The 25,382-nt window shown below is 48.4% G+C and overlaps 1 protein-coding gene across 2 annotated transcripts; it reads right to left on the bottom strand.

The window, feature by feature from the left end:
* Positions 1 to 773: 773 nt before the first annotated feature.
* On the bottom strand, positions 774 to 24,621 carry CNP (2',3'-cyclic nucleotide 3' phosphodiesterase). 2 transcript variants are annotated; one of them, XM_084804402.1, is made up of 4 exons: positions 24,376 to 24,621; positions 13,250 to 13,919; positions 7,135 to 7,277; positions 774 to 5,364 (listed from the first exon to the last, which is right to left on the bottom strand). In XM_084804402.1, the coding sequence occupies exons 1-4, from the start codon at positions 24,376 to 24,378 to the stop codon at positions 4,912 to 4,914; spliced, it is 1,269 nt and encodes a 422-aa protein (XP_084660528.1). In that variant the 5' UTR covers positions 24,379 to 24,621; the 3' UTR covers positions 774 to 4,911. The 2 variants fall into 2 exon arrangements, with proteins under 2 accessions (XP_084660528.1, XP_084660529.1); XM_084804403.1 differs by lacking the exon at positions 24,376 to 24,621 and adding an exon at positions 23,660 to 24,233.
* Between the last annotated feature and the right edge of the window lie 761 nt (positions 24,622 to 25,382).

Raw genomic sequence — 25,382 nt, forward strand, 5'->3', positions numbered from 1 at the left:
GGCTGCTTGCACAGAAGCAAGAGTGTCCAAAATGTAGAGTTTAGTGAAGGTCTGTGTGGCAGCCCTACAGACTTCTGCAAGGGGTGTGTGAGTGTAGAGAGCCACAGATGTGGCTGCTGCCCTGGTAAGGGAGCTGTCATGAAAACTTTAGGCAAGTGCAGGGCCTCATATGCTATGGCAATACATGCTTTAAGCCATCTGGCTACAGTAGAGCTAGAAGCCCTTTCCCCTAGGGAAGTGGGGCGAAAGGAAACAAGTTGTCAAAACCCGAGAAGAGAGCAGCACTGTTCTGGGCAAAGGCAGGGAAAAGAACTGGGGGAAGCCCATCGCTGGATGTCTTCTCACACCTCAACTGCTAACCCTTGACAAGGACTTCAGATCATGCAGGTGGATACGCACAGGGCTGCTTTGGGCCTACTTTCCTGTGGAAAGGTACCAAACATAACTATTGCTGAAACAAAACCCACATCATGCCAAGCACCAATTCTTAGCATTTTGACTTGGGCACATTCAAGGAGCTCCCCAAGGGGCCCAGAAATGGCAAGCTGTGTCCACTGGGGAGCTGGTGACACGTGCCGTTCCTTCCCAAGACGAAATTGGCAAGCAATCTCCAACTCCCGTGCCTTGTTCCAGTTCCCTCTGTTTCTGCTGTAGACTGATTTTTTAAAAAAATGGCTACCTTTTTCTGTGTGTGTAATCTGAAAGTTCACCTAGTGATAGCTTGCGCAAAGAATTCAGTATCAAGCAGCCTCATTGAAATACCAACACATTTTCTATGTATTAATAACATTTATTTCAATACACTTTACAGTTGCTGTGTTTAAATTGCTATTTAGCCCTGAATCAAAGTTAAAAGTATTTTTTTTTAAAGTTAATGCCACTGCGATATGCTACTTCTTTGTAAGTAAAAACTGGCCTTGACAGTATTCAAGACAAACATATTAACAGAAATTCAACCATTAGACAACCAGTGTAAGACGTCATAAAATCGGGCAAAAGTATTATGCACATAAAGTTATGTTGTGATGGAGATGTTTCCTGAGCGACATTGTTAGCATAACTGACTTCCCCTTGTGTAACTAAACATTCAAGAGAACAAAAAAAACCCCTCATGTATTTTGCTTTAAATATTGGATTGGTGTCATTTTAGGTTTCATGTGAAGTTGTATTTAGGTGGAGTTCGTACTTTCCATTTCAAATCTAATCATCCAAGTTCCCATGCTAATCTTGTTGAAGACGTTCTCACGAACAAAGCAGCAGATCAGGCTGGAGGGCTTGCTGAGGAGGGCGTGCCTCCCTTCCGTGCAGCTCCACGGTTTGTCTAGGAGATGTTGTTCAACACTGAGGGTTATACAATGATATCACAGGGGGCTGGTGGGAGGACTCTATTCCTTAACGTTATCAGGAATGAACCAACTTGGTTGAGATCACTAGATGCTGTGTATCTTGCACAACTTTACAACAGGGAGTACAGGAAAAGCACACTCCAAGTTTTGACTGCAATTTGGTCAACAGTGTGTCTGCCCAAGTGTCATGCACAAGTGCTGCTATGGCTGGAATACAAGTAGGTAAACAACTAGACATGGCTAACTTACAGATGCTGGCAAGGCAAGGGGAGGGGAACACGGAAATCCTGTATAAATCTGCACTAGGTGACCAATACTGCTAAACCTAGTTGTATTGGGCAGGAGCAAACGTGTTCTTGCAGCGAAGGGGGCTGGGAGTTTAATCTATTCAGCTGTACATCCAAAATGTTATACGACTACCAGACTGTGGGCATGATCCAGGTTCAATTTAAAAATGCTTGTCTGGCCTTTTACTTTTAGAGTATGTTTAACTGAAAATATACTATGTACCAGTATGCTGTTATAAAAAGAAAAGGCATATACAAACTCTCATTTCTCTTGTTTAATCAATGTCTAAAGAATCAACGGGAGAGTCTTCATTTTCACTGCGTTTTTCATGAATTTAAGAGAAGTGAAATTTTTGTTAGTACTCAGAACTGGTCCACATTTGGAACACACATCAAGGGAAAGACTGTCAGTTTTAAACACTACTAAAACTGCAATCTTGTGCACACTTACTTGAGAGTAAACCTCACTGAACACAATGGAACTTCTGAGTAGACATGCACAGGAATGCACAATAAATATTGTGTACAGCACAGAGCTTTCCGTGTGTTCCACATAAGTTCTCTCTGCAGTCCCCAAAACACCTTCGTTAGAGCAGGGGAAACTGTGGCCCTCCAGCTATTATTGGACTCCAATTCCCATCAGCTCCACCAGCTTGGCCTGTGGTGAGAGGGTGATGGGAGTCATAGTTTGTCAACATGTGGGGGACCACATCCCTGTTGTAAGGCGAACAAAGTCCTCTATGTACAGCTATCAAAGCACTGTGAGTGTTTAAAGGACAATGCCACCTACTACTGCTTGTTCTTTACAGGCAAAACATTTTATGGATCCCTAAACCTTTTCAAAAGTCCCAAAGCCCCAGTGAACCTCCTATTCATGATAGAAGGTAGAATCCATCGTTTAAGAAATACAGCAGAATTCTCACCCATAATGTAGTGACGCATGGGTCTCTGGTTACTGTGGGCAAAGATGGGGAGGCACTTTATCTCAGCTAAATAGTCCCTGAGGCAGCTCGGATAAGCTTGTAAGCGACCCACTTGCAGAAGATTGCTGGAGCCCAGTCAACGTGATAATTTTGCTGCTGGGTAGTCACCAGTTCAAACCTTATGAAGAAAAACATCTCTAGCTGAGCATCCGTTTGTTTCCAAGTAATCCTAGGGCTCCTAGGTCAGGGCAGAGCGCATGCTTTGCATGCATTAAGTTTGCAGTTCTATTCCCTGGCATCTTCACCTAAAAACATTCAGGTAGGAGGTGGCAGGAAAGGACTCTGCTGGAGACCCACTGCTAGGCATGGTTGACAATCCTGGACGAGACGGACAGACAAACCGAGCTGCTTGATTCAGATGCCTTGACTTGTCCTCCCAAGCTCTAAATACCCTTTGGTATGACCTATGAGTTGAGGACTGTGACTGCAGCAAAGCAGGATTATGCAGCCCTTGTGGTTTTGGACAGGGCCGCTCATGGGAAAAAGTGTGCCAGCGAAGAGCGATGTCTACCATTCAGGTTGGGAGTGGCAGCTGCAGGTTGGGCGGAGTTCTGCCTACTTTTGGTAACCTCCAAACTTTATGATGATGTCACTGTGAAAAATTAGCAATGGTCTGATTTTTATGTGCTTATAGTTTCAAAAGATTGACACTGTCTACAGAATAGTACCCTGGGAACATCAATATTACCAGTCCCTGGTGGGTGGCTACCATCTGTTTTAAAGGCCGAGAAGAAATACAGGAGGGGAGAGAGAAGGGACGCACAGGCTGCTCCCCATTAGTCGGAATGCTATGGGAGTCTAAATACTACTATCACTTGACTGAGCGGAAGAAACGTTAACAAGATGCAGGATCTCACTGCTGCGTTTGTCCAGTGGAAACAGGAGAAATTCTTTCAATTTTTCAAGCACTCTTAACAAATTTCCCTATATATATATCCTTGACTATTTAACTGCCATTTATTTTAGGATTTATAGTCTTATTTGTAAGACTGAAAAGGAGAACCTATCCTTCCTCTTCACACCAAGCTAGCAGCGTTCGGTCACTGTAGTAGGATTACCTGAGCAGAGGCAGGTCTTGTCGTGTAAACCTTTCCAAAGACGAAGGAACTGAGGACGTGATGCCCTGAAACCACCCAGTAAGTCTGTGGCGGGAGCATCTGAGCTTGGGGCATATTGAGGCCAGTTGCTGGAAACTGGCGCCTCCTGCCATGCGTTTCACAAGACTTGGGGCAGAGGCCTGCAGCTCTGACCCTGGCCAGTCTGGGTCCGCCCACGCAGCAAAACGAGGTGGCACAGTCATGACACAAGAGAATAGATTGTGCCACTTCAGACTACAGGTGGGGCATGCCACTTTAGAATACTCCTGCATGTATTTTTACCCCCCTGAAAATAGGAGTCTAGCATAGCAGGGGGGGAACTTGCATCCTTGCCTTTTACCTGCTGTGCTAGCTTTGTACTTGCAGGGAGTTTTCATGTGAAAACTCATTACCATTGAAAAAATGTCTCGCCTCCCTCCCCACCGTCTGAGGCTGCAATCCGTTCTACCACGTTCTGCAGTAGCGCTACACTTGCGACAGAGCTGGAGTCACGAGTAAGCATAGTTGGGCACCTGCCAAGGGTCCACATCCCAGCAGGGCCCCGCTGACAAGAGCCGCCTGGAGTTGCTCCTGCTCTTCTCCATCACAGCCTGCTTGTCTGCCTGCCTCTTGCTTTGGCCCAGAGGACGGTGGGGGTGGGGGTGAGGAGGAGGAGCAGGAGACGCCACGGCCTCCTTGCTCCCTGGCGCTCTGCCTGTCAAGCAAGCAAGCGGGAGCATTGCTGAGCGAGAGGCTGAGGGGCAACACGGAGGTGGCGAGAAGGGAGGCTTGCTGAGGGCGGGGGCCCCAGAGGGTGTCTTGCCCACGGTACCCTCCAAAACCTGCAGCGGCGCTGATGTGTAAGAGCAGGTGGATTTACAAGAGCTGAGCCCAAGTAGTCATGATAACTCCGGAGGGGGGGACTGCTGTTTCTCTGCACTAAAATGCCTCAAAGTATTTAAATACCCAAGTATTCAGTTGCATTAATCCCAATTTATACATATAAAAAGTGCTAATGTTTCCATGAGAGCTGCCCAGGCCTCTGGCTTATTTCTTGAAGGATAAGAAAAAAGGCATTCCTGTGAAAAGCCTGGCTGTGCTAGAATTTAACAAAAACGGGTGGACAATACTGTGTGTGTGTGTGTGGGGGGGGTTGTCTTATAAAAGATTACACGTTACCTTCCTGTAAAAGGAAAGGTTGCAGTGGCAATAACAGCCCTTAGATGATGCTGCAGGAGTTAAAGGGTGATCCCCTTTTACTACCACCTTGAGTAGGCACCAGCTTTCCCTTTCCATAGTACCCACAAAAGATGGCCCTCACCTCAATCTTTTTTGAAAGCGGAAGCATCCACATGCCATTCCCGTAGGACAAAAGTTTCCCACCACCGATCTCCCCCACTTCCTCGCCTTTGTTCCCTGCCTTTTCCAGTTTGACAAATTCAAGGAGGTCGATGCCAGTTTGGACGGCTTCTATCCCGCTGGCGCAGCCCAGGGTGACGTGGGCCCGGCTGCCTTTCGGGAGGCTGACTGCCGGCTGAAGCACGTCCACGTCGCCGGGCCAGAGAAGCATTTGCTGCTCACTCAGTTCCACACGGGCACCAACAGTTCTTGGGGTGATGAAGAGGGCGGAGATGGTCAGGAAAAAGGCTTTTCCGTAAGATGACTTCACAGCCTGTGGGAGAAATTATTCCTGTTAAGGCTCTCAATATACTGAAGAAATTAGTCTTAGATTAGCATGTCTTATCAATTACTGGTTGCATTTAAACTGCTGGTTAAATGAAAGGAAGTGTGGCTTTTAAAAAAGTTACAGTAACAGGCTTACAGTAAAAGTCCACAAATGTTACTAGCCTATAACTTAAAAAAAAATAGTCACCAGTCATCACACGCATAGTTACTGAAATATTTCCAGACCGCCCTTCATCCTTCATCCGCCCTTCATCCTTCATACCAGGGTGGTATACAAACAGTTTGACCAATAAGCCAAATGAAATAAAAGCAAACCAGCGTGACATGTGCCACGGACTGTGACATGAAAACCACCGATGACGTCTTCATGACAACACAACGGAGGAGCAGCCAGCAGAGCAACCCTGCGAACGGCGCGCCCAAGAGCCGCAGGGTGGCGCAGATTCCCGCCCCGAGGCTGCAGACTCAGCTGTGGTCTCGGGAGCCTGAGTCAGAACGCGCTTTCCCCACCCAGCCCTCGCAGCTGCCACAGAAAGCACTGCAGCCGCTTCTCTACTGAGGCCACAGCAGCAACCTCGGAAGGGGGGAGGGGGCTTTCAGTGGGCAGGGGTGGGGGGAGGCGTGGATCCACTGGATCCGTCAGCTGCTCCCAGCCCTGCCTTTGACGATCAGGAAGCCAGATGGTTCAGAGGCCTGTCTAGGTGTAAATATCACAACTGGAGGAACAGGAGGCTGTACAAGCCTCTGCTGTCCTCCTGCCCTGACTCTTGCCGGAAGTCCTTTGGATAGACGGAGAGCTCCGATCCCAGAGCCCTCTGTCGATATCGTTAGGATTGCTGCCTAAAGCTAGAATAGACTAACAGGCATATCTACATTAAAATGCCCAGGGGTATATAGAGAAAAGCCTCCTCTGAAGATCTTAAGGCGTAAGCAGGTTTGTACGGGGAGGGGTGCTCCTTCATGTAACTGGGTCCCACGTCATTGGGGCTTTAAAGGTAAGCAGCAGCACCCCGAGTTGGGCTCAGAAGTGAATATGCAACATGGGCAATTCCTTCAGAATCTGTGTAGTGGGATTCCATCTTGCTATTCCAGTTAAATTTCTGGCAGCCTCACTCTGCACTAGTTGAAGCTTCTGGGCACTTATTTGAATTACTCCACAGTAATTCAATGAGGAGCCTACCAGAGCATGGGTCACTGTGGCCTGTCCGGGAAGGGCTGTAGCTGGCAAACTAATCAAAGCTGGTGAATGGTATTCTGAGGCATTGAGGCCGACTGGACCTCAATTACAATGCTGGACCAAGGAGCCCCCCACACTGTCCCTGATCCTTCGGGGGAGGGTAGCCCCACCTAGAACAGGCTGCACACCCACTTCCCACTATGGTAGTACTGTGGTGTGTACCAATGGCTCTGGGAGCCTTTTTGGCTAAAGAATGTGATAAAAATGCTTTAAATAAATAAAATGGGGAGCTGAAGCCTTATCTGACATACGCAGGCTTTTCTGCCCGATTGCCTAGAGGCAGCTTACCCAACTCAGGCAAACAACCATTTACGTCTTGACTTCAAAACGTTTTTAAATGTCACAAACCTGTATGCTGCCCTTCAATAAATGTATTCCCGGGCAACAAACAATGGTCCATTCCCATTTTAAACGCGAGTGAGGACGGAGAAGCTGGACTTTCCAACTTTGCACCATCTTGGGAACTCCTCCAAGCACCATCATTTTCCTCCCCAGAATGGAAGACAGAAAAGCTCTCACCTCCTGCTGCGCATAATCCTCTGATCCTGGGGCTTTCCCATAGTCGGTGAATTTTGTTGTACAGTGCAAGACCCCTGGAGGCCTTTTCACAAAGTAGCTGGTCAAGTCAAATTTCATTTTGGGGTCTTCACTGGGTTGTCCAACTACGGGCCAAAGGGAACAGAATCAGTCTCGGCAAACCAATTTGGCAGTTCCTTCCTGCATGCCCTCCCCACACCTATTTTTGTCCTTTTTATATAGGGTTCGTTTAAACTCGGAAAGGAGCAGACATCAAACACAGGCCAAGCTTTTAGAAGGTTTCACAGACCAGCCTGAGGTAACGATAATTCATAAGCTAAGTTCTACTGTAAATGCTGGCATTTGGCTTAGGATTTGCAAAGCACTATAATCTGTTGTCACTATTGTTACTAAACACTATGATGTGCTATTAGCCCTACTCAGGCATTCAATGAGGAGCGTTGGTTAAGTATGCAGCAGGGGGCTCTCCACACGATCGGGAAGGCTGACTATCCAGCATCCCGGATTGCGTGGAGAGCCCCCACGGACGGAGGCGGCACTCCGCCTCAGACAGTCGCCCCCCACACATTCAGCACGACAATGACGGCGACGGAGAAGGGGCGGGGGGCTCCCCCTCCTTGCATGCCCAAACAACACGCTTTACCCAATGCCAGAATGGGGCTTATGTCTTTACATAATTTATCATTCATGGTAACGCGCTTTCAGCCCAGTGAGGCTGCCATGCTAGTTGGAGCACCCGCTCAACCATTCTTTTTCTCACAAACGGCCTTGAATCACCGCTTGGAAGCCAGCTGCCTTGGAGCTTAAGCCTGGTGGTTGCCTCTGGGCGCCACAAATTGGGAATAAAATGGGTGGTGCTGCACATCAGCCAGCCCAACACTGAGGAGCATTTTAGGGCAGCACCAGACATTAACAGGAGCCATGTGGCTGCCTCCAAAAGCAGCAGGTCTGCATCGTCTCCCCATCTCCTCATGACATTGAGAACAAAATGCCTCTTGTCACTGGCCCCGTACAGGAGCGGCGAAACCCACAGCATGGCAAAGTCACATCACAGTTTGTAGTACTAGGCAATACCGTGGGGGAGACGCAGAAAAGATGGTTTTGGTGGCAGCCCCACAGCTCCCTGTTGTATCGCGTTGTAGCCCCAAGTCTAGGAGTGCCAGCCGTGGCATTTGTGCAGCTTGAACACCTGCTGTCCTTCCCAGTACACGCTGTCGTCTTTACTTTAGTGGTAATTCTAGGCCAGGGGTAGGAATAGCTGGAAACCCTCTTTAAGGTCATTGCCAGTCACAGATCCATTCTTGGAGTTGCAGGGTGAACAGTCCTTGGCATTTAGCATCCAGGGAATTTCAGCTTTCATTTAAAAAAAAAATTAAAAACAAGTAGGACCACTGAGCTGTCAGCTAGGCCAACCCCACCATGCTATCTGGTTCGATGGTTGGAAGGAACCTCTGCCTTCTCCCCTCCTCCCTATGGAGGCTGTGCAGTTTGAATGCGCATGGCTGGTGTGTATAGAGCTCACAAAAGATCTGCAAGGGCCACCAATGCATTTTTCACAGAATCACAGAAAGGGTAGGGTTGGAAAGGGCCTACAAGGCCATCGAGTCCAACCCCCTGCTCAATGCAGGAATCCGAGTCACAGCATCCCTGACAGATGGCTGTCCAGCCTCGTCTTGAATGCCTCCAGTGTGGGAGGGCCCACCACCTCCCTAGGGAATTGGGTCCATTGTCGTACTGCCCTAACAGTCAGGAGTTTTTCCTGATGTTCAGCTGGAATCCGGCTTCCTGTAACTTGAGCCCATGATTCCGTGTCCTGCACTCTGGGATGATCGAGAAGAAATCCTGGCCTTCCTCTCTGTGACAACCTTTCAAGTACTTGAAGAGCGCCATCCTATCTCCCCTCAGTCTTCCAAGGCTAAACATGCCCAGTTCTTTCTGCCTCTCCTCATAGGGCTTTGTTTCCAGTCCTCTGATCATCTTTGTTGCCTTCTGAACCCTCTCCAGCTTGTCTGCATCCTTCTTAAAGTGTGGTGCCCAGAACTGGACACAGGACTCCAGATGAGGGCTAACCAGTGCTGAGAAGAGGGGAACGGGTCCTTCCCGGGATTTGGAAGCTATGCTTCTATTAATGCAGCCCAAAAGAGCATTGGCCATTTTTGCAGCCACATCACATTGTTGGCTCACATTCAGCTTGTGATCGACAACAATTCCAAGATCTTTCTCGCTTGTAGTGTTGTTGAGCCATGTATCCCCCATCTTGTAACTGTGCATTTGGTTTCTTTTTCCTAGGTGCAGAACTGGGCATTTATCCCTATTAAATGTCATTCTGTTGTTTTCTGCCCAGCGCTCCAGTCTATCCAGATCACTTTGAATTTTGTTTCTGTCTTCCAAAGTATTAGCTATCCCGCCCAATTTTGTGTCATCTGCACATCTGATCAGCATTCCCTGCACCTCCTCCTCCAAGTCATTCATAAAAATGTTGAAGAGCACTGGGCCCAGGACTGAGCCCTGCGGTACCCCACTCGTTACCTCTCCTGTTTGAGAAGGTCCCACTGATAAGTCCACATGCTTTGCCCTCGTTGTGACTAGCAGGAGCCCAATTATACACAGATGGCAAAGCTGCTCAATTTTCATAATATATGCAAGATGCACCATTCACAAATTTAGGGGGGTCATTAGTGGAGAGAACACACAGGTGCAGCTCTGGCAGGATTCCAGCTTCTGGGAGCAGGTTAGAAAGTGAAGCTCCTCTGATCCAGGAGGTCCCTCTTGATTCTGTAGTGCGACTAGGTTGGCCTGGCCTTTCCATCTGATGGACATGGAACAACGGTCAGCGCTGGAGGCTGGGCATGACTCTTGCCCAGGGAAGGCAGCAATGCTTCAGTGGAGGGTGGGGTGGTTTACTGCCTGGGTTAGGATTAGCTGAATGGTCCTAGCAAGCGTTCAGTGAGTAAGAATGCCATTGTGATATCACAGGGCTTCAAACAGCCTGGGGATAGGTCTCAGCCTACAGGGTTGACCTTAATGCCCTTTGGCTGCCTAGGATGGCATTCTGGCAGCTACAGCCCGCACCAGGAAGGGCTGTCCTTGGGATCACCTGTTGCATGTATTGCTACTCCTATGGAACAGAAGGAGGTAAAGGCAAAGTGGCAGTTCTTCTACTGGAGAGTTAATGGGCGCCTCCTTCTAGAACAGCATGGGCACAGGTGGTGGTTTTGCCAGGAGAGTGAGGACAGAGGTGGTGCCTTTCCAAGGGAGGCTGACTTAGCGAGGGAGGCTAAATGCAACAAAAAGGCTTTCTTCAGCTACGTGCATAGTAAAAGACAGAGGAAAGAAATGGTGGTTCAGCTATTAAATAAGAATGGCAAAATGATAACAGATGACAAAGAAAAGGCAGAGGTGCTCAATTCCTACTTCGGCTCAGTCTTCTCCCAAAAGAGGGTCTACAAGCCACCTGGCAAAGGCGAAGTACAGGCTGAAGGGGCAGGATTGCAGCTTCAGATCGATAGGCATATGGTCAAGGAACACCGAATTACTTGGAATGAGTTCAAATCTCCAGGGCCAGATGAACTGCATCCTAGAGTAATAAAGGAACTGGCAGAAGAACTCTCAGAACCACTGCCTATTCTCTTTGAGCAATCATGGAGGACGGGGGAAGTGCCAGATGACTGGAGGAGGGCTAATGTTGTCCCTATCTTCAAAAAGGGCCAAAAGGAGGAACCTGGGAACTACAGACCAGTCAGTCTGAGATCAATCCCTGGGAAAATTCTGGAGCAGATGATAAAGCAATCCATCTGGAAGCACCTTGAAAACAATGTGGTGATTACTCGAAGCCAACATGGATTTGGCAAGAACAAATCCTGCCAGACGAATCTGATCTCATTTTTTGATCAAGTGACCTCCCTTGTGGACCATGAGAATGCTGTAGACATAACATACCTCGACTTCAGCAAAGCTTTCAACAAAGTGCCCCATGATCTCCTGAAGAGCAAACTAGCTCAAAGTGGGCTAGATGAAACAACAATCCGGTGGATCCACAGCTGGCTACAGAATTGGACTCAAAGAGTGCTTATCAGTGGGATCTTCTCAAACTGGGGAGAGGTAACGAGTGGGGTACCGCAGGGCTCAGTCCTGGGCCCAGTGCTCTTCAATACTTTTATTAGTGACTTGGAGGAGGAGGTGCAGGGAATGCTGAATGAATTTGCAGGTGACACAAAATTGGGCAGGATAGCTAATACTTTGGAAGACAGAAACAAAATTCAAAGTGATCTGGATAGACTGGAGCGCTGGGCAGAACACAACAGAATGACATTTAATAGGGATAAATGCCCAGTTCTGCACCTAGGAAAAAGAAACCAAATGCACAGTTACAAGATGGGGGATACGTGGCTCAACAACACTACATGCGAGAAGGATCTTGGAATTGTTGTCGATCACAAGCTGAAGATGAGCCAACAACGTGATGTGGCTGCAAAAATGGCCAATGCTCTTTTGGGCTGCATTCACAGAAGCATAGCTTCCAAATCCCGGGAAGTACTAATTCCCCTCTACTCAGCACTGGTCAGGCCTCATCTGGAGTCCTGTGTCCAGTTCTGGGGACCACACTTTAAGAAGGACACAGACAAACTGGAGGGGGTTCAGAGGAGGGCAACAAAGATGCTCAGGGGACTGGAAACAAAGCCCTATGAAGAGAGACTGAAAGAACTGGGCATGTTTATCCTTGAGACGAGAAGACTGAGGGGAGATATGGTAGCGCTCCTCAAGTACTTGAAAGGTGGTCACAGAGAGGAAGGCCAGGATCTCTTCTTGATCATTCGGACACGGAATAATGGGCTCAAGTTACAGGAAGCCAGATTCCGGCTGAACATCAGGAAAAACGTCCTGACTGTTAGAGCAATACGACAATGGACCCAATTCCCTAGGGAGGTGGTGGGCTCTCCCACACTGGAGGCATCCAAGACGAGGCTGGACAGCCATCTGTCAGGGATGCTCTGACTTGGATTCCTGCATTGAGCAGGGGGTTGGACTCGATGGCCTTGTAGGCCCTTTCCAACCCTACTATTCTATGATTCTATGCAATGCTATAAAAAGGAATGGCAATGCCTGTTATTTCATAATGCGTGTCAACCCTCAAGAGTAAGTACCCACTGCCTGTGCACATTGAGATTCAAAGGATGAGTTTGAGATCATCTGCTCGGGCTTCAGAAAGCAAGCAGGAGATAACCGTAACAGCAACTCCTGCAAGTGGATTTGTGGAAGTGATGGGGAGAAGGGAAGAGAAATTTCTGCCATTGTTGAGTGGATCCAAGTCCAAAAATGATTTGTGGACAGCAACTAAAGGCAGGACTGTGGAGCCCACAAACTGATGGGCTTGGGAGATCCCTGCAGGCATTGGAAGGCGGTGTGGCTGCAGGATGGGGGAGGGGACTTGGAGCCAGGAAACTGTGCAGGAGAAGGCAGCTCCCCCCCCACCCCCCACCCCCACATATTAGGCACTCAGGCATCAGAGAATCTGCAACCTTAGCCTGTCTGGCTAAGGAGAGAAATACCACCGGTCCATACCATACCATCAGATGTTTTGGACTACAACTCCCATCAGTCCCAGCCAGCATGGCCAATGGTAAGGGATTATGGGAGCTGTAGTCCAAAACATTTGCAGGCCACCAGGCTGCCTAAGGGCAAACAGAACATCCTGGGAGGATGAACACTTGTGAGTTTACCTGAAAACAATCTGCACTCAGATGTATGCAAATTTAAAATCTTTGTTTTATGTAATTCATACTGCTTTCACCATTGAGGTTCTCTGATCATTTGAGAATATTTTCGATACGACAGTCCGTGACAGAAAGGAAAATATGGAGGCATTCCTAAGCTCTCCAGTAACCCTGAGACACTTGATTTTTAAAAGCCAGGGGGGCAGGGGTTGCGCAACCAGGACAGAGCATGGTGGCACCCTGGGGATATCAGCAAAGAAGCCAGGATAAAGCATCCTGGGAGCCAGCCAGATGTATCTCTTCCTGTGCTGACTAGCTAATCTCACAGATTAGTGGAAGGCAGATTTTATATACAATAAAGTAAAAGCTTTTGGGGGACCCACAGTGCTTGCTGGACTCCTTCTTGAAGACTTTAATACCGGCAAGCTCATCCAGAAACGCCTGCCCGGTCTTCCGCAAGTTCTCCGAGCTCCGTTTGCTCAAAAACCACCCGTAATACAGGGGAAGGAAGTCCTTTTCTAAGCTGGGCTTCAGCTTCTTTAGCTCATCCACTGAGAGTTTCCACTGATTCTTATCCTTCAGCTGCAAGCAATCCATCTTCCATGCTGTTTTGGGCTCCACAATGATGACTTTGTAGCGGTATTTGTCAGCAATGTCAAAGAGCTGCTCCAGCCGCTCCCGCTCATGGTGGGTGTCATCCACCACCACCACGCTGGTGTTGCGCTTGCAGTAGTTCCCCAGGTCCTCATCGAGCTTGCTATAATCGTCAGGAAGGGCGCTCCGGACGGCGGGCTGGATTTTGTAGTGGTCAGCAGAGATGACTCTGCAAGCGTCCTTGTACTTGTCTTGGATGGCTTGAGCCAAGGTGGACTTCCCGCTGCCTGGCAGACCCCGGAGGACAAAGAACGTTTTCGATTCCCGGATGGTGGTGACAGTTTCCTCATCATCCAAAAAGGGGAACTGCAAACCCTCAGGGCGTTCTTTGGGCTGGGAAGACATCTTCCTAAATATCTTTGGCAGGAATGTGTGGCTCTTCCGGGCGAAGCCTTTGTTCTGAAATCAAGAAGAAGACAAAACAGAGTAGTTGTGCAGTTGCACTGGAACATTCCAGAGAGAGATACCGTCTTTTGGCCATTAATAATAGACCACTGTTTTCAGTCCAAACTGAAGAGGGGATTTTTTGTTGCTGCTGCTGCTGCTGACTATTCAGAGGAGCACAAATGGCCCAGTGATCACTTTAAAATGACACTATTATATCAGATAAAAGCTTGATGCATTCTAGAAGCGGTCACCGTGTTAGTCTGTTGTAGCAAAACTCCTAACATTTACTGGGGCCTACAGAATCTCATGCCACAGATAAGCCTATGTACTTTCTCTGCTATACTCCGCTTCCTTTACAGAGCAGCTTACACAGGGTTTCAAACTGGTCTCTTATCTAAGCACTGATCAGAACCATGCTATCTCAGGGCCTAAGTGGCTGTTGGGGATTTATTTGTGTGTCGGGGGAGAAAGAGGGTGACTTTGGACAAGTCAGCATAAGCTCCCTGGGGCGCAGACCTATCCTTTTTGTCTTCTATTACTCTGTAAAGCATCCCATTCAACAATACTGCAAATAAATCCACAAAAGTTACTAGTCCATAGCATTTTGTTAGCCTGTCTACACCTGTGCTGTCTGTTTGCGCCACACTGATGGTTTGACAGAAAAGAGGTCCAGCTCTCTTCCAGTTTTCAAAACTCCCCTTGCCTAGAGAAGATTCTTCCTTGCCACCGGTGACCAGGCAAGTGGCTTGATGTACACTGAATACATGGTGTTCATGTATTCAGTGCACATGGTGATTTGAATCCAGACAGCCCCGGTACCCACTCAACAGCACCTAACCTACCCGATCATATCTAATGGCTGAGTAATTTGCCCAGTCAGAGAGCAACAGCAGTTCTGCGGGGGAGGGGGTGCTGACCCATATAAGCTTGTGCCTGTGGAAAGGAGGGACCAGAGCTTCTTCCTTGACATTTTATTATTTACATTTTCAGTCTGATGTCCCCTTCCTTCATCAATGAGAGATGCTGACTACTTTTGTTGCGTTTCTTGCATTAAATACAAAGTTAGAAACATTTGGGTAACCTGCTCTGTTCACCCTATTTGGGGGAGGGGGGGGAGGGGAGGATAAACCTAAAAGAAATGTAAAATGTGACCTCTCCCTGCCATGTAAACTTCAGAAGGTATGCAAGATCAGTCTTTCCCCTCGTTTGCAACCCCTTATCTTTTTTGGATTTTCTTGGGAAGGAAAAACAAAAAACATACATCTGTGAATAACCCAGTAGGGGTAATGAAAAGGAAAATTAAGTTAACTACAATATATAACTGAAAACTTAATGACTAATAATATATTCATAAAACCTGGTGACCTCCAGATGGGCCCTCCTGTTTGCACCTTCAGTTCTCCTATTTCATTCCTGGCTCTCATAAAGCCCCTGCCGTCATCCTTACTGTTCATTCTGTCCAGTGTTACTTGACCAGTCACTGCTGTTGTTACTAGTTAATTCAGGTTTCAGTAATAATTTGAAGGTAATTACTTGAATATTTATCTGTTCTGTACAATTGCTGGACTGTGCACACACTTAAGGGGAGGGTTACTCAAGGTTACATCCCCCTAGCCCCAAAAGGACAAAAAAAAAGTCTAGAAACCAGGACAGAGAAAAACTGATTTTGTCCACATCACCCTTCCCCCATGTGTTGCTCTGCAATCTGCATCGTCTCTGGCAGGATGATGGGAGTTGCAGTTCACATCTGGAGGGCACAAGGTTGAGGGAGGCTGTTGCTTACCTAACTCAGCCTAGACAAGGCTTTTTTCACCCAATGAGCGGGAGGAAGATCAGCTGCTGACCCTGCACAGATGTCAGACGCTGAACACCGTCCACCCATTCTGCTCCCAGGTGGATGGCGCTTTATTTTATTTTATTTATTTAAAACATTTGCATCCCATCCTATATCATTAAGATCTCAGGGTGGCATACAGATAAAATCAATTTAAACAGTATAAAACAATAAATAATTTAAACATCTAAAAGCATGTTAAACCATTGAACAAGCTAATACCAATTAAAATCTAAAACAGTTAAAACAGTGGGCTGCTTTAGGGAATGCATTTAGCCCACAAAGGCTTTGGTAAAACATCGTTTTTACTTGGCGCCAAAATGAAACCAATGTCTGCGCCAATCAGGCTTCCAAGGGGAGGGCATTCCACAGCCGGGGTGCCACAGCAGAGAAGGCCCTCTCCCTCGTCCGACTGTAGTGTATGTCTCGCACTGGTGGGACGCAGAGGAGGGCACCTCCAAAAGATCTGTCCTTGGGCAGGCATATATAGGGAGAGGCACTCCCTCAAATACCGAGGTCCCAAGCCTAAGTTGACAAGCTGGATGTCCTTTCTCAACTGCTCATTGCGGCAGGAAGCAGCTCAAATTCAGTCTTCCACACAACTATTAACAAGGGGCAGGAGCCCCGTCCACTCTGGCAACTGGCCGCCCTAGCAGAGACTGATGCTTCCTTGAGCCACACAGCCCGTCGCCCCTTCCCACAACCAGCAGTAGAGAACTGCTTCGTTTCAGTTAAAACAGTCGTGCAGGCAAAGTCACAAAGAGAGGACAGAATGGCAAAAGGAGCAAGCAAGTCAGAAAAGGCGAGGCAGGGAAGCGCTGTGGCTCAAGAGGGTATTTCAGGGAAGATCTCTAGGAAGAACGGCACCAATTGGCTTAAGTGAGAGAAACTGGTTCTGCCAGATGAGCTGAGCCCTTGGAGATCAACCTCGATCCTTCTGGCCAGGTGGAGCGCGTAAGAGAGGATGCCAGACAAGGAGAGATAAAAGAAGGTTGCATCCAGGGTCTGTCTTCCACAAGAACAAAGGCTCCACTCGCGGAAGGTCCTTCTGCCAGAATGCTGGGGATTTCCTCCCCGCTCCGCACCACAGTTCACCCCATTTAGCAGGGGAGCTGGAAGAGACTTTTCCATGGGAAAAGACAGGCCAGGAAATCCACTCCTGCCAGTGCAGTCGAGTTGTTCCAGCGTCAATCCAGATCCAACCCAGTGGCCCAGTTCACATGTAACAAGAAACCACCGTGGGTGAATTTCCCCATGGGGCTTCTCGTCGCAGTGGTCGTAACCCTAAAACAACCTATGGGTTCTGGGTGACTTGTCAACAACCCAGCTTGCCGGGTTCAGCATGCCCCCGCCACACCCCGAATATTCAGAACGGCCACTGTGAAAAGAAGCCCCACAGGGAAATTCACCCATGGTGGCGTCTCGTTACATGTGAACCTGATCAGTGTCTTAAATATTAAGAACTGCATATTACTGTACAGCACCCTTCCCCAACCTGTTGCTCTCCAGATCTGTTAGACCACAACTCCCACCATGCCCAGCCACTAGCCATGTTGCCTGGGGGTAATGGGAGTCGTAGTCCAACACATCTGGAGGGCACCATGTTGGGGAAGTCTGAGGCTCCTCTTACTTTAACAACCAACAGATTTATTATGGTACAAGCCCTGCTGCTCCAGAAGATGCCAAAGGACGCAGCTGCTCCTTACTCCTGTCGGCATGGAACAAAGCGCACCTGTTTACCCTGCCGGTGAGCTCTGGGCAACTTGAAAAAAGAGAATTCACCCCTGGTACTGTCGATGTCCAATTACAAGCCAAGGGCAAGATGCTGCTTGTGCTTGCTCAAGACAAGAGAATCTGAGTGCTATTTCACGATTTTGTCAAAAACAGCTGCCTGGGGAACAGCAGCTAACAATGGCTTAAAAAAAGACAAAACAAAACAAGAATAATGGGGGAAAACACTGTGGGCATCAATTGTTTTGCAATGAAACTGAAATAATAAACGCTTGTGTTAAAATGGGTGGGAGGAGACACAGACAATGGTACCACACAAGCCTGTCTTAAGAGGAGAACTTGGATGGTTTTCCAGTGGAACAGTTCGTCCCATTCTGCACAAGACAGGTCCCCTCCTCCCCTTCCCCCCACAAACAAGCAACAAGGGAGGGGCAGTTAGCAAGCCGGGCACAGCAACTTCGCTCTTACTCCCCCTAGTAAACATTAGAGAGACTGCAGATATCACCATAATTTATGAGGACTGGAAACTTGCTGTTTAAAAAAACAAACACAGGATTGTGTTCTGATGCCCAATAAATTCTTCACCAAGCCACAGAATTTAAACCTCCCTTATCATTGACCTCAACTAAGTCTCCATATTACAAATCACTTGCATTTAAAAGCATCCATAATCATTTTTAATTTAAAGTTTCTAAGCAGCTTTTTGCAGTTAAACCCAACCTCAGATTTAAACACTAGCCTGGTAGCCATAGGCAGCCACAAATGGCATGGAATTCAATGCAGGCAACTGAGTGGGCTGGCTTGTTCCATCCCTCCTCTGCACCCAGCACAGAACCTAGGTGGGCTGTTAGAGAAGGGAAGTTGCATTTCTCGGTCCCTCCCTTCCCAGCCCCCAGCAGGCTCATAAAAAATAATGATTAACAATTATTAGGCTAGGAACTTTTGGAGGCTTGTTTACCAGTGTGATATACAAGCATGTAATAATATACATTACACTGAACACACACACACATTAAGCAGTCATCCAAGTGCATGACAGCCTGATCCTATTAGCTCTCCGCATAACAACTGGCGCATAAACAAGCAAACGCCAGACCTGCTCCTTATTTTCTGCTCCCTTGTTTCTATCCACTGCCCACCCCGGACCTGTTTAACACCATCAGTCGTTCCAAGAGAATCCCTTATTTCATTCCAGTCTGACGCGTGTGTGGAAGTCAGCCTAAAGCGCAAAGGTGAGGAACAGAGAGAATAATTCAAGGCACTGAATGCTAATCCATTTTGTCACTGGAGAACTGGCTATGTAAATCAAGGCCACAAAGCCTGAATTTTGGTGCATCAAGCAAACTGGTGGGCCACAGCATCTTTCCTCAGGACCCAACTCTCTGATCTTGTGGGGTATTCAGGTACAAATTCAACACGTGTCCCATTATCGGTGGCATGTCCGATAATGTATGCCCTAGTATGCATACAGTATGCCCTAGGCGATTAAAAGTTTTCCACTGCTCCACTGAAGGGTCTGCAATACAAACTAACGAACAGTCATTAACAGCCGTATTCAAAGAGCTGTAAAATGACTTTGCGGTACCTGGATCACAATGGCACAGCAGAAGAGAGAAAAGTGCACCAGAAACTGAAGTACCTCTTACTACTTTTGAGAGAGACAACATCTGCCATGCCCCCCCTCCCCATGCTTTGGGTTCTTTGCTATAGATCAAATCAAAGTATGAAAATACAGATGGTTCCTTTGAACAGGAAGTTGGATGTAAATGTGTTCTTACAAGTTGTTACAAGGTTGTTTTCCACTCTGGCGGGTGTTGACTGATGTTCACATCACATGTGATCTATCTGGAGCCTTTTTGCGAACAGTAACCAACCACCTTGGTTTCCCCAATAGCTGCATGCTTTCCTTAACAGGGAAGTTTTCCTCTACACAGTTTCATAGCATTCTAAGTTTGAGATGTTATGACAAAGATTGTTTCAGCCTTGGAAATAAGCCCACAAAAGTGACTAGCCCACAGCATTTTACTAGCATGCGTGAGAACACTGTTGCCATGTTTGGCAGAAATATCTCTTGATTTACAAAGATCGGCATCAGTTAATTTGACCACATCTGCGATATTGTGAACAATTTAGGGTGCAATTTTATGGGACCTGCTTGCGATACTCATAAGCCTCTGAACGCGGAGGCTTGTGCGTCTCCAGTGCAGAGTGGGAGGCGTGGAAGAGGCGATCCTTCTGCTGCTGCACCTCCCGATTGCATTTAGCTAGATGGGCTTTTTTGCCGGTCTAGCTGAGGCATCTCAGAGGAGGAGGGAAGGCGGCTGGGGAGGCCTCAGGATACGACATACGCTGGCCACCCCAGTCCCCACCCTTCCCTGCCCACAGAAATGCCCCCTTTACCTCCTCTCCGAGGTCAATTTGCAACCTCGGAAAGGCATCCAGCATGGTTCTCTCTGCACCAGCTACAAGGGGAAGGGAATCTCAGATTCCTGGGTCCCAGGTCGGAGGGCTTTCTCTGACCTCGGATCCAGAAATCTGAAATATCCTATGGCCCCCCAGACTCCATCTAGAGCCACAGAATTGCTCCCTTTATTTACCCCACTCACACTATTCCTGTGGGCATCAGGGTATTAGTTATGCATTGATTATGCTTTACTTTCATCAATTATGGACAGAGACTGAATTTAACAATTAAACATTCAGTGTGAGAACTGAACTTTTGGGGGGGGGGGAGTCTACGTGCTGAGATACTGAATTCTCCTAACTAAAACACCAGTCAAAACAAGTTTATAGATAAAACTGAAAGGGGCCATATTAGCATACAAGTGTGCATATTTGGGTACAATAAGCATCTCCCCTTGCCCATCCTCCTCCAATCATAATGACAGGCATTTTGCTAGGTTAGAATAGATTGTACGTCTAGTACTGATATTGCTTGCAAGTGTCCTGTGCTGTTATATTATTATCCCTAAGCTAGAGGAAGTTAGCCAAGCTTAACTCTCACTGGAATTTCTGACCAACTGAAGACCCATTCATGGTCTATCCTGGTGCTTTATTCTTCAAAATATATTACGGCACTTGATATTGATCATTTGTAGCAATCATGTCTTTTATACATTATTTTTTAAGTGAGGGGATTTGAATGTTAAGCAAAATATTAAGGAACTATCATCTACCTTAACACCACAAATTCCCCCATCCATTTTTGAGTGCCCTAAGTTTTTAAGTAGCCACACCTACTTAAAAACTTAAGTAGTGCACACCTGTGGCACCTGAGACTTGACCTCCAGCAATCCGGCAGGAAATGTAGGCTGGGGAATAAATGTTCTAAGCAACAAGTCCTGCAAGAGCTCTTGAAGTAGCCAAAGAGTTGGTCCTTTTCTTCCTTTTAAGTAGAAAACATACCATAAGTTATAGGTCTGCACAGGCAGACTGGCTAGTAGTTTCTGTTGATCTATTTGAAAGACTGGAGGAAACTGGGTCATCATACACAGTTTAATTCTTACAAAAGAATGTAATTGAGAGCCAGCATGGTGTAGTGGCAGGAGTGCTGGACTGGGAGCTGGGAGATCCGGGTTCTAGTCCCCACTCGGCCATGGAAGCTCACTGGGTGACTTTGGGCCAGTCACATACTCTCAGCCCAGCCTACCTCACAGGGTTGTTGTTGTGAGGATAAAATGGAGGAGGAGGAGGATTATGTACGCCACCTTGAGTTCCTTGGAGGAAAAAAGGTGGGATATAAATGTAATAAATAAATAATAAATAATAGGTACTGCTGAATTGCAATTTATCAAGAAGTTCACATCTCCCACCAGTGGCCGAAATTGGGATAATGGGTTTTTACCACACTACATGTGTTAATTAGCTTACCAATGACAGGATATTATCACCAATGTTCTGTTAATCATCACCATTAATAACATAACTGTTACTATCTGTACTTTTTGCATTTCATTTCCCTCTAACCTGGCTGCTTAGATCCCCCCTGCCCGTATGTATACCTGTCAATTTAAGATAACACTCCACACATCTGATGACGTGGACTCTAGTCCACTTCAAATGTAGGCCATCATACATCTGTTTGTTTTCAAGGTGCTGCAATAGTCTCTGATGTTTTTGCTGCATCAGACTAATGCAGCAACAGAACATGCTGGCATGTGTTGGTGTGACTGGCTGTTCTGGCCTTGCTTCTACATCAAGAGCGATTGGATCAATCACTCCCAATACTGTAGAACTGTCTGCCCTGAGAGGAAGCTGCCTGTTCTACCTCTATATGAGTATCTACTCTAGGTTTAAAACGGGCAGCCATCTTAGTCTGTGGTATGAAAACAGTAGTCTGTGGCACCTTAAAGACTAACAGTGTTTATTACTAAGGCTTGAGCTTCCGTGGACCAAACCCTCTTCCATCAGATGAAGGAATGATAGAAACAAGATGGAAAAGTCAGTTACAGGCAGGTAGAAAGCTCCAGGTTTGCATCCTTCCAAGCAGCCTCCACAAGGGTAGAGATAATTCAGCCCCGTCTCTGCAATATATGGTCAGAGCACTCGGTGACTTTCAATACAGAGCTGAACTAGAATCATCCACTCTCAGATGAGGCTGCCTGTTGCATCTTTACATGAGTCACAGTTCTGGGCTTCCCAAGGCTCCTTCCAAACAAGAGTCATGCTCAGAACAATTACACAGAAAGAAAGGGTACTGGCTCTTTTGAGGACAGATAATTTTTTTACACTCTGTGAATCTTTTAGAGTGTAAAAAGTACACCTCTCTCTTATCAGATTGGCTTTCTTTTTTTTTGGCAGAAGGAACTAGAGATGGGTAAAAAGGAGGAAATTTGAACACTAGAACCACATAGGAGGCTGTTTCTCCTTCCGACACGACACCAGTAAGGTTGCAGAGCCTTGTTGATCTTGTCTTTGACTGTATGATTGTGTATGATTACAGTCAGTGATTTACAAGTCACTGAAAGCAGAGCTGGTGTTATGGGAGAGGCTTTACAATCATTCTTCTATGAAATGGATTCAGGCATTTTTAAAAAGAAAGCAACAGAAGTTTTTAAAGGAAGCCAAGAGCTTCTAAAAGTGAAGGATACCAAACACCACCAAGACTTTTCAGGGGCCCCCGCCCTCATATTTATAAAACCTTTTGGAATAAGGGTTTGAAGATGCCTTTAGAGAGACATTCACATCCAATTCCACCTGCCCTCTTGCCCAGCTGCTTGTGTGGTTTATACAGAACAGGAAAAACAAACCTAAATACAGATCAAATGGCTTTGAAGCCTCTCAACACAATAGGAGTAAGTGTGAGAGTGGTTTCCAGCTGTACAGCAAAAACCTGCTTCAGAAGTGTGTTTATAGAGTTGTTCTTTTGCACAGGCAAGCACCCAAGTTTCATTTCCCTGCATCACTTCTGTCAAGACAATAATCAGTTGGGCAAGACAGTCTCTCTATAAGCACTTCAAAAGACTGATTGTTCCGCCTGGTTTCACAGATGGAGGGAGGAGAGATCGCAGAACTCTTCTGCCTCTTTGCATGGCAAGTATAGCAAAGGAAATGCACAGCACTTGACATGGCCACAAAAAGTTAGCATTCCTCATACAGAATTGCACGCTCCGACTCTGTTGAGGAGGGAGAAGGTGGGGAAAGTTGGCACAGGCGCCCCATCCAGTACCTGAAGCAGGTATTTCTCAATCGCTAGTGACAGCCTTCACTATCACGAAAAGCACCTTCATCACAACCTATCCCTGGTAATGCCAAAAAAAATAAACAAGTCCTTAACTATTGAGGATTCCCCACTCCCTCTTGCCATGGATGCTTTGGAAAATATCCGGGTGCATTTTCAGCGACATTCTCATGGTTTTCCCCGGACTATTCAATGTGATTTCCCAATTTTGTTTGTTTTTTTACTTCTCAAAATTGGGTGAACTGCCCTCTCAACCCCACCCCCACCGCAAACATTCCCCCACCGCGCAGCAACAGTATATGGCCCTAATTAAGCGAAGGAGGGTCAAACCATGCGGATCTCTTTTACTGGACTCCCCCCAAGTCGTGCCGGGGTACGCAAGCTCCGCCTTTCAGGGCGCCCTTCCCCACGCTCGATGGCAAGTTCCGTGAAACTGTCATGTTTACAGGCCCGCACGTGAGTTCAAGTTCCTCCAGCAGAAGAGGTCAATTTAACTGCCGCTCTTACCGGCCTTCTGCCACGGCCACGGGCCATTCTGCACGCAGCGCTGCAACGCTCGGATCCTTCGGGAAGCTGACAAAGGCTCCACCCTGCCAAGGCTCCTCTTCGAAGAAGGGGCGCCCCGCCATCAGGCACGGCCGAGACCCCACCCAACCCGCGCGCGACGCGAGCCGGACGGCAGCCCAGGTCGGGCGAGGCCCGCCGCCGCGCGCCCACCGCGGCGCTCCAGCTTCTCCCCTCGCCCGGGGACGCGTCCCGCGCACGGCCTCCCCCCACGCGCCCCTGCCCCCGGGACCCGGGCCATGCGCAGCGCGCGCCGCTCCGCGGAAGCCCCCCGCCCAGGCGCCAGGAAGGCGCGGCGGGCTGAGCGGCGGCTTCCCCGTCCGCCCCGAGCCCGGCTGGGCTGCGCCCGAAGCTGCTGCGCGGTGCTGCACGGGGAGCGCAGCGGCCGGGCCGGCGCGCGCTCGCCTCCTCCCACAGGCATCTCCGCCGGGCCGCTCGGGCCGCCTTCAGGCTCCCCGCGAACGCGGCTCCCCCGCCCCGGGGCAGGGGCCGGCGACGGGCGGGGCTGGCGGCCCAGGCTCACGCGGGGCTGCCCGGCGCGCCGTCTTCCCGGCAGCGGCCCCCGTGCCCTTCCCCGGCCGCACGCGCGTCTGTGGCGCCGCGGCGCAGGGGCAGCCGCGCCCGCGCGCGACCCCCGGGCCCAGGGCGCCCGCACTCACCATGGCAGCGCCACCGAGCGGAGCGGAGCGGAGCGGGCGGACGCGGCGGGATCGGCGCCTGGGGCACGGGCAGGACCGCGGCGGCTCGTGTGCGCTTGGCGGGACGGAGCCGCCTCGCGGCCGCTTTTCTTACGCCGGAGGGCGGAGCCACGCCCTCTCAGTCCCCGCCTGGCACCGCGCGGCGCAGGCTCGCCGCGCTGGCGCGAGCAGACGCTGCCCCCGGAGGCCGTGAGCGACAGCGCGCGCGCGCGCCCCGGCTGGTCCCGGCGTTTTACTCGTCTAGCCCGGAGGGCGGAGCGCGCCCGGAAGCCGAGGAGGGTTACACGGGAGAAAGGGAACGGGAGTGGAAACGGCCTGCTTCGGAGGGAACCGCTGGCCAGCGCCCTGGACAGCAGCATTCCTCGGGAAGGAGGCTGCACTGCAACATTTTGTTGCAGAGCCTACTTGTAATACCAGTAACCGGGGGACAAGCACTCATGTCCTGCTTGTGGGTTTCCCGTGGGCATCTGGTTGGCCACTGTGTGAACAGAATGCTGGACTAGATGGACCTTGGTCTGATGCAGCAGGGCTCTTCTTATATTCTTAAATAGAGAGTGCCTCTGAGCATATGCAGAATGCTTTTCTTTCACCACTGAGCACTTATATTCTCCCCCTACCAATTCTATTCCCCTCCATGCAACCATCCTTCCTCATCCTACCATCCTCCAGCAACTCTTCATAAAAATAGATTTCTTGTTTTGGGCAACTCTCCTCTACCTCTTCCTTGTTATGCACAAGCTGTCATTGTATCTTCCTCCCCATAATTTCATTTGTGCCAAGACTTCACCAGGATTCAGCCAATGAGTCTATTTTCAAAACTAGGGCTAAGTTATGGAGAAACTCTGAGCATGTACCAAGTGCCTTTCCCTCACCACTGAAGCTAGAGTTCATGAAAGAATTTTAAAAAGCACAAATGACAAAACATGCATAGGACTGAGCTGAAAGGGTAATCAATTCATTAGATGGAA

Source organism: Heloderma suspectum, chromosome 6 (assembly GCF_057233095.1).
Source record: "Heloderma suspectum isolate Gila_16-S chromosome 6, 16-S_ref, whole genome shotgun sequence".
In the NCBI taxonomy this organism is placed as follows: domain Eukaryota; kingdom Metazoa; phylum Chordata; class Lepidosauria; order Squamata; family Helodermatidae; genus Heloderma; species Heloderma suspectum.

Bases quoted from the DNA above. Each gene is read 5' to 3' on its own strand.
- CNP (XM_084804403.1), bottom strand. From the start codon at position 23,686: ATGGCCCGTGGCCGTGGCAGAAGGCCG. The intron at 7,278-13,249 runs GTGGGTCCCCCA...TTTGGCCCGTAG, and splicing joins GAAGGAGTCCAGCAAGCACT to TTGGACAACCCAGTGAAGAC. The intron at 5,365-7,134 runs GTGAGAGCTTTT...TTTCTCCCACAG, and splicing joins AGGATTATGCGCAGCAGGAG to GCTGTGAAGTCATCTTACGG.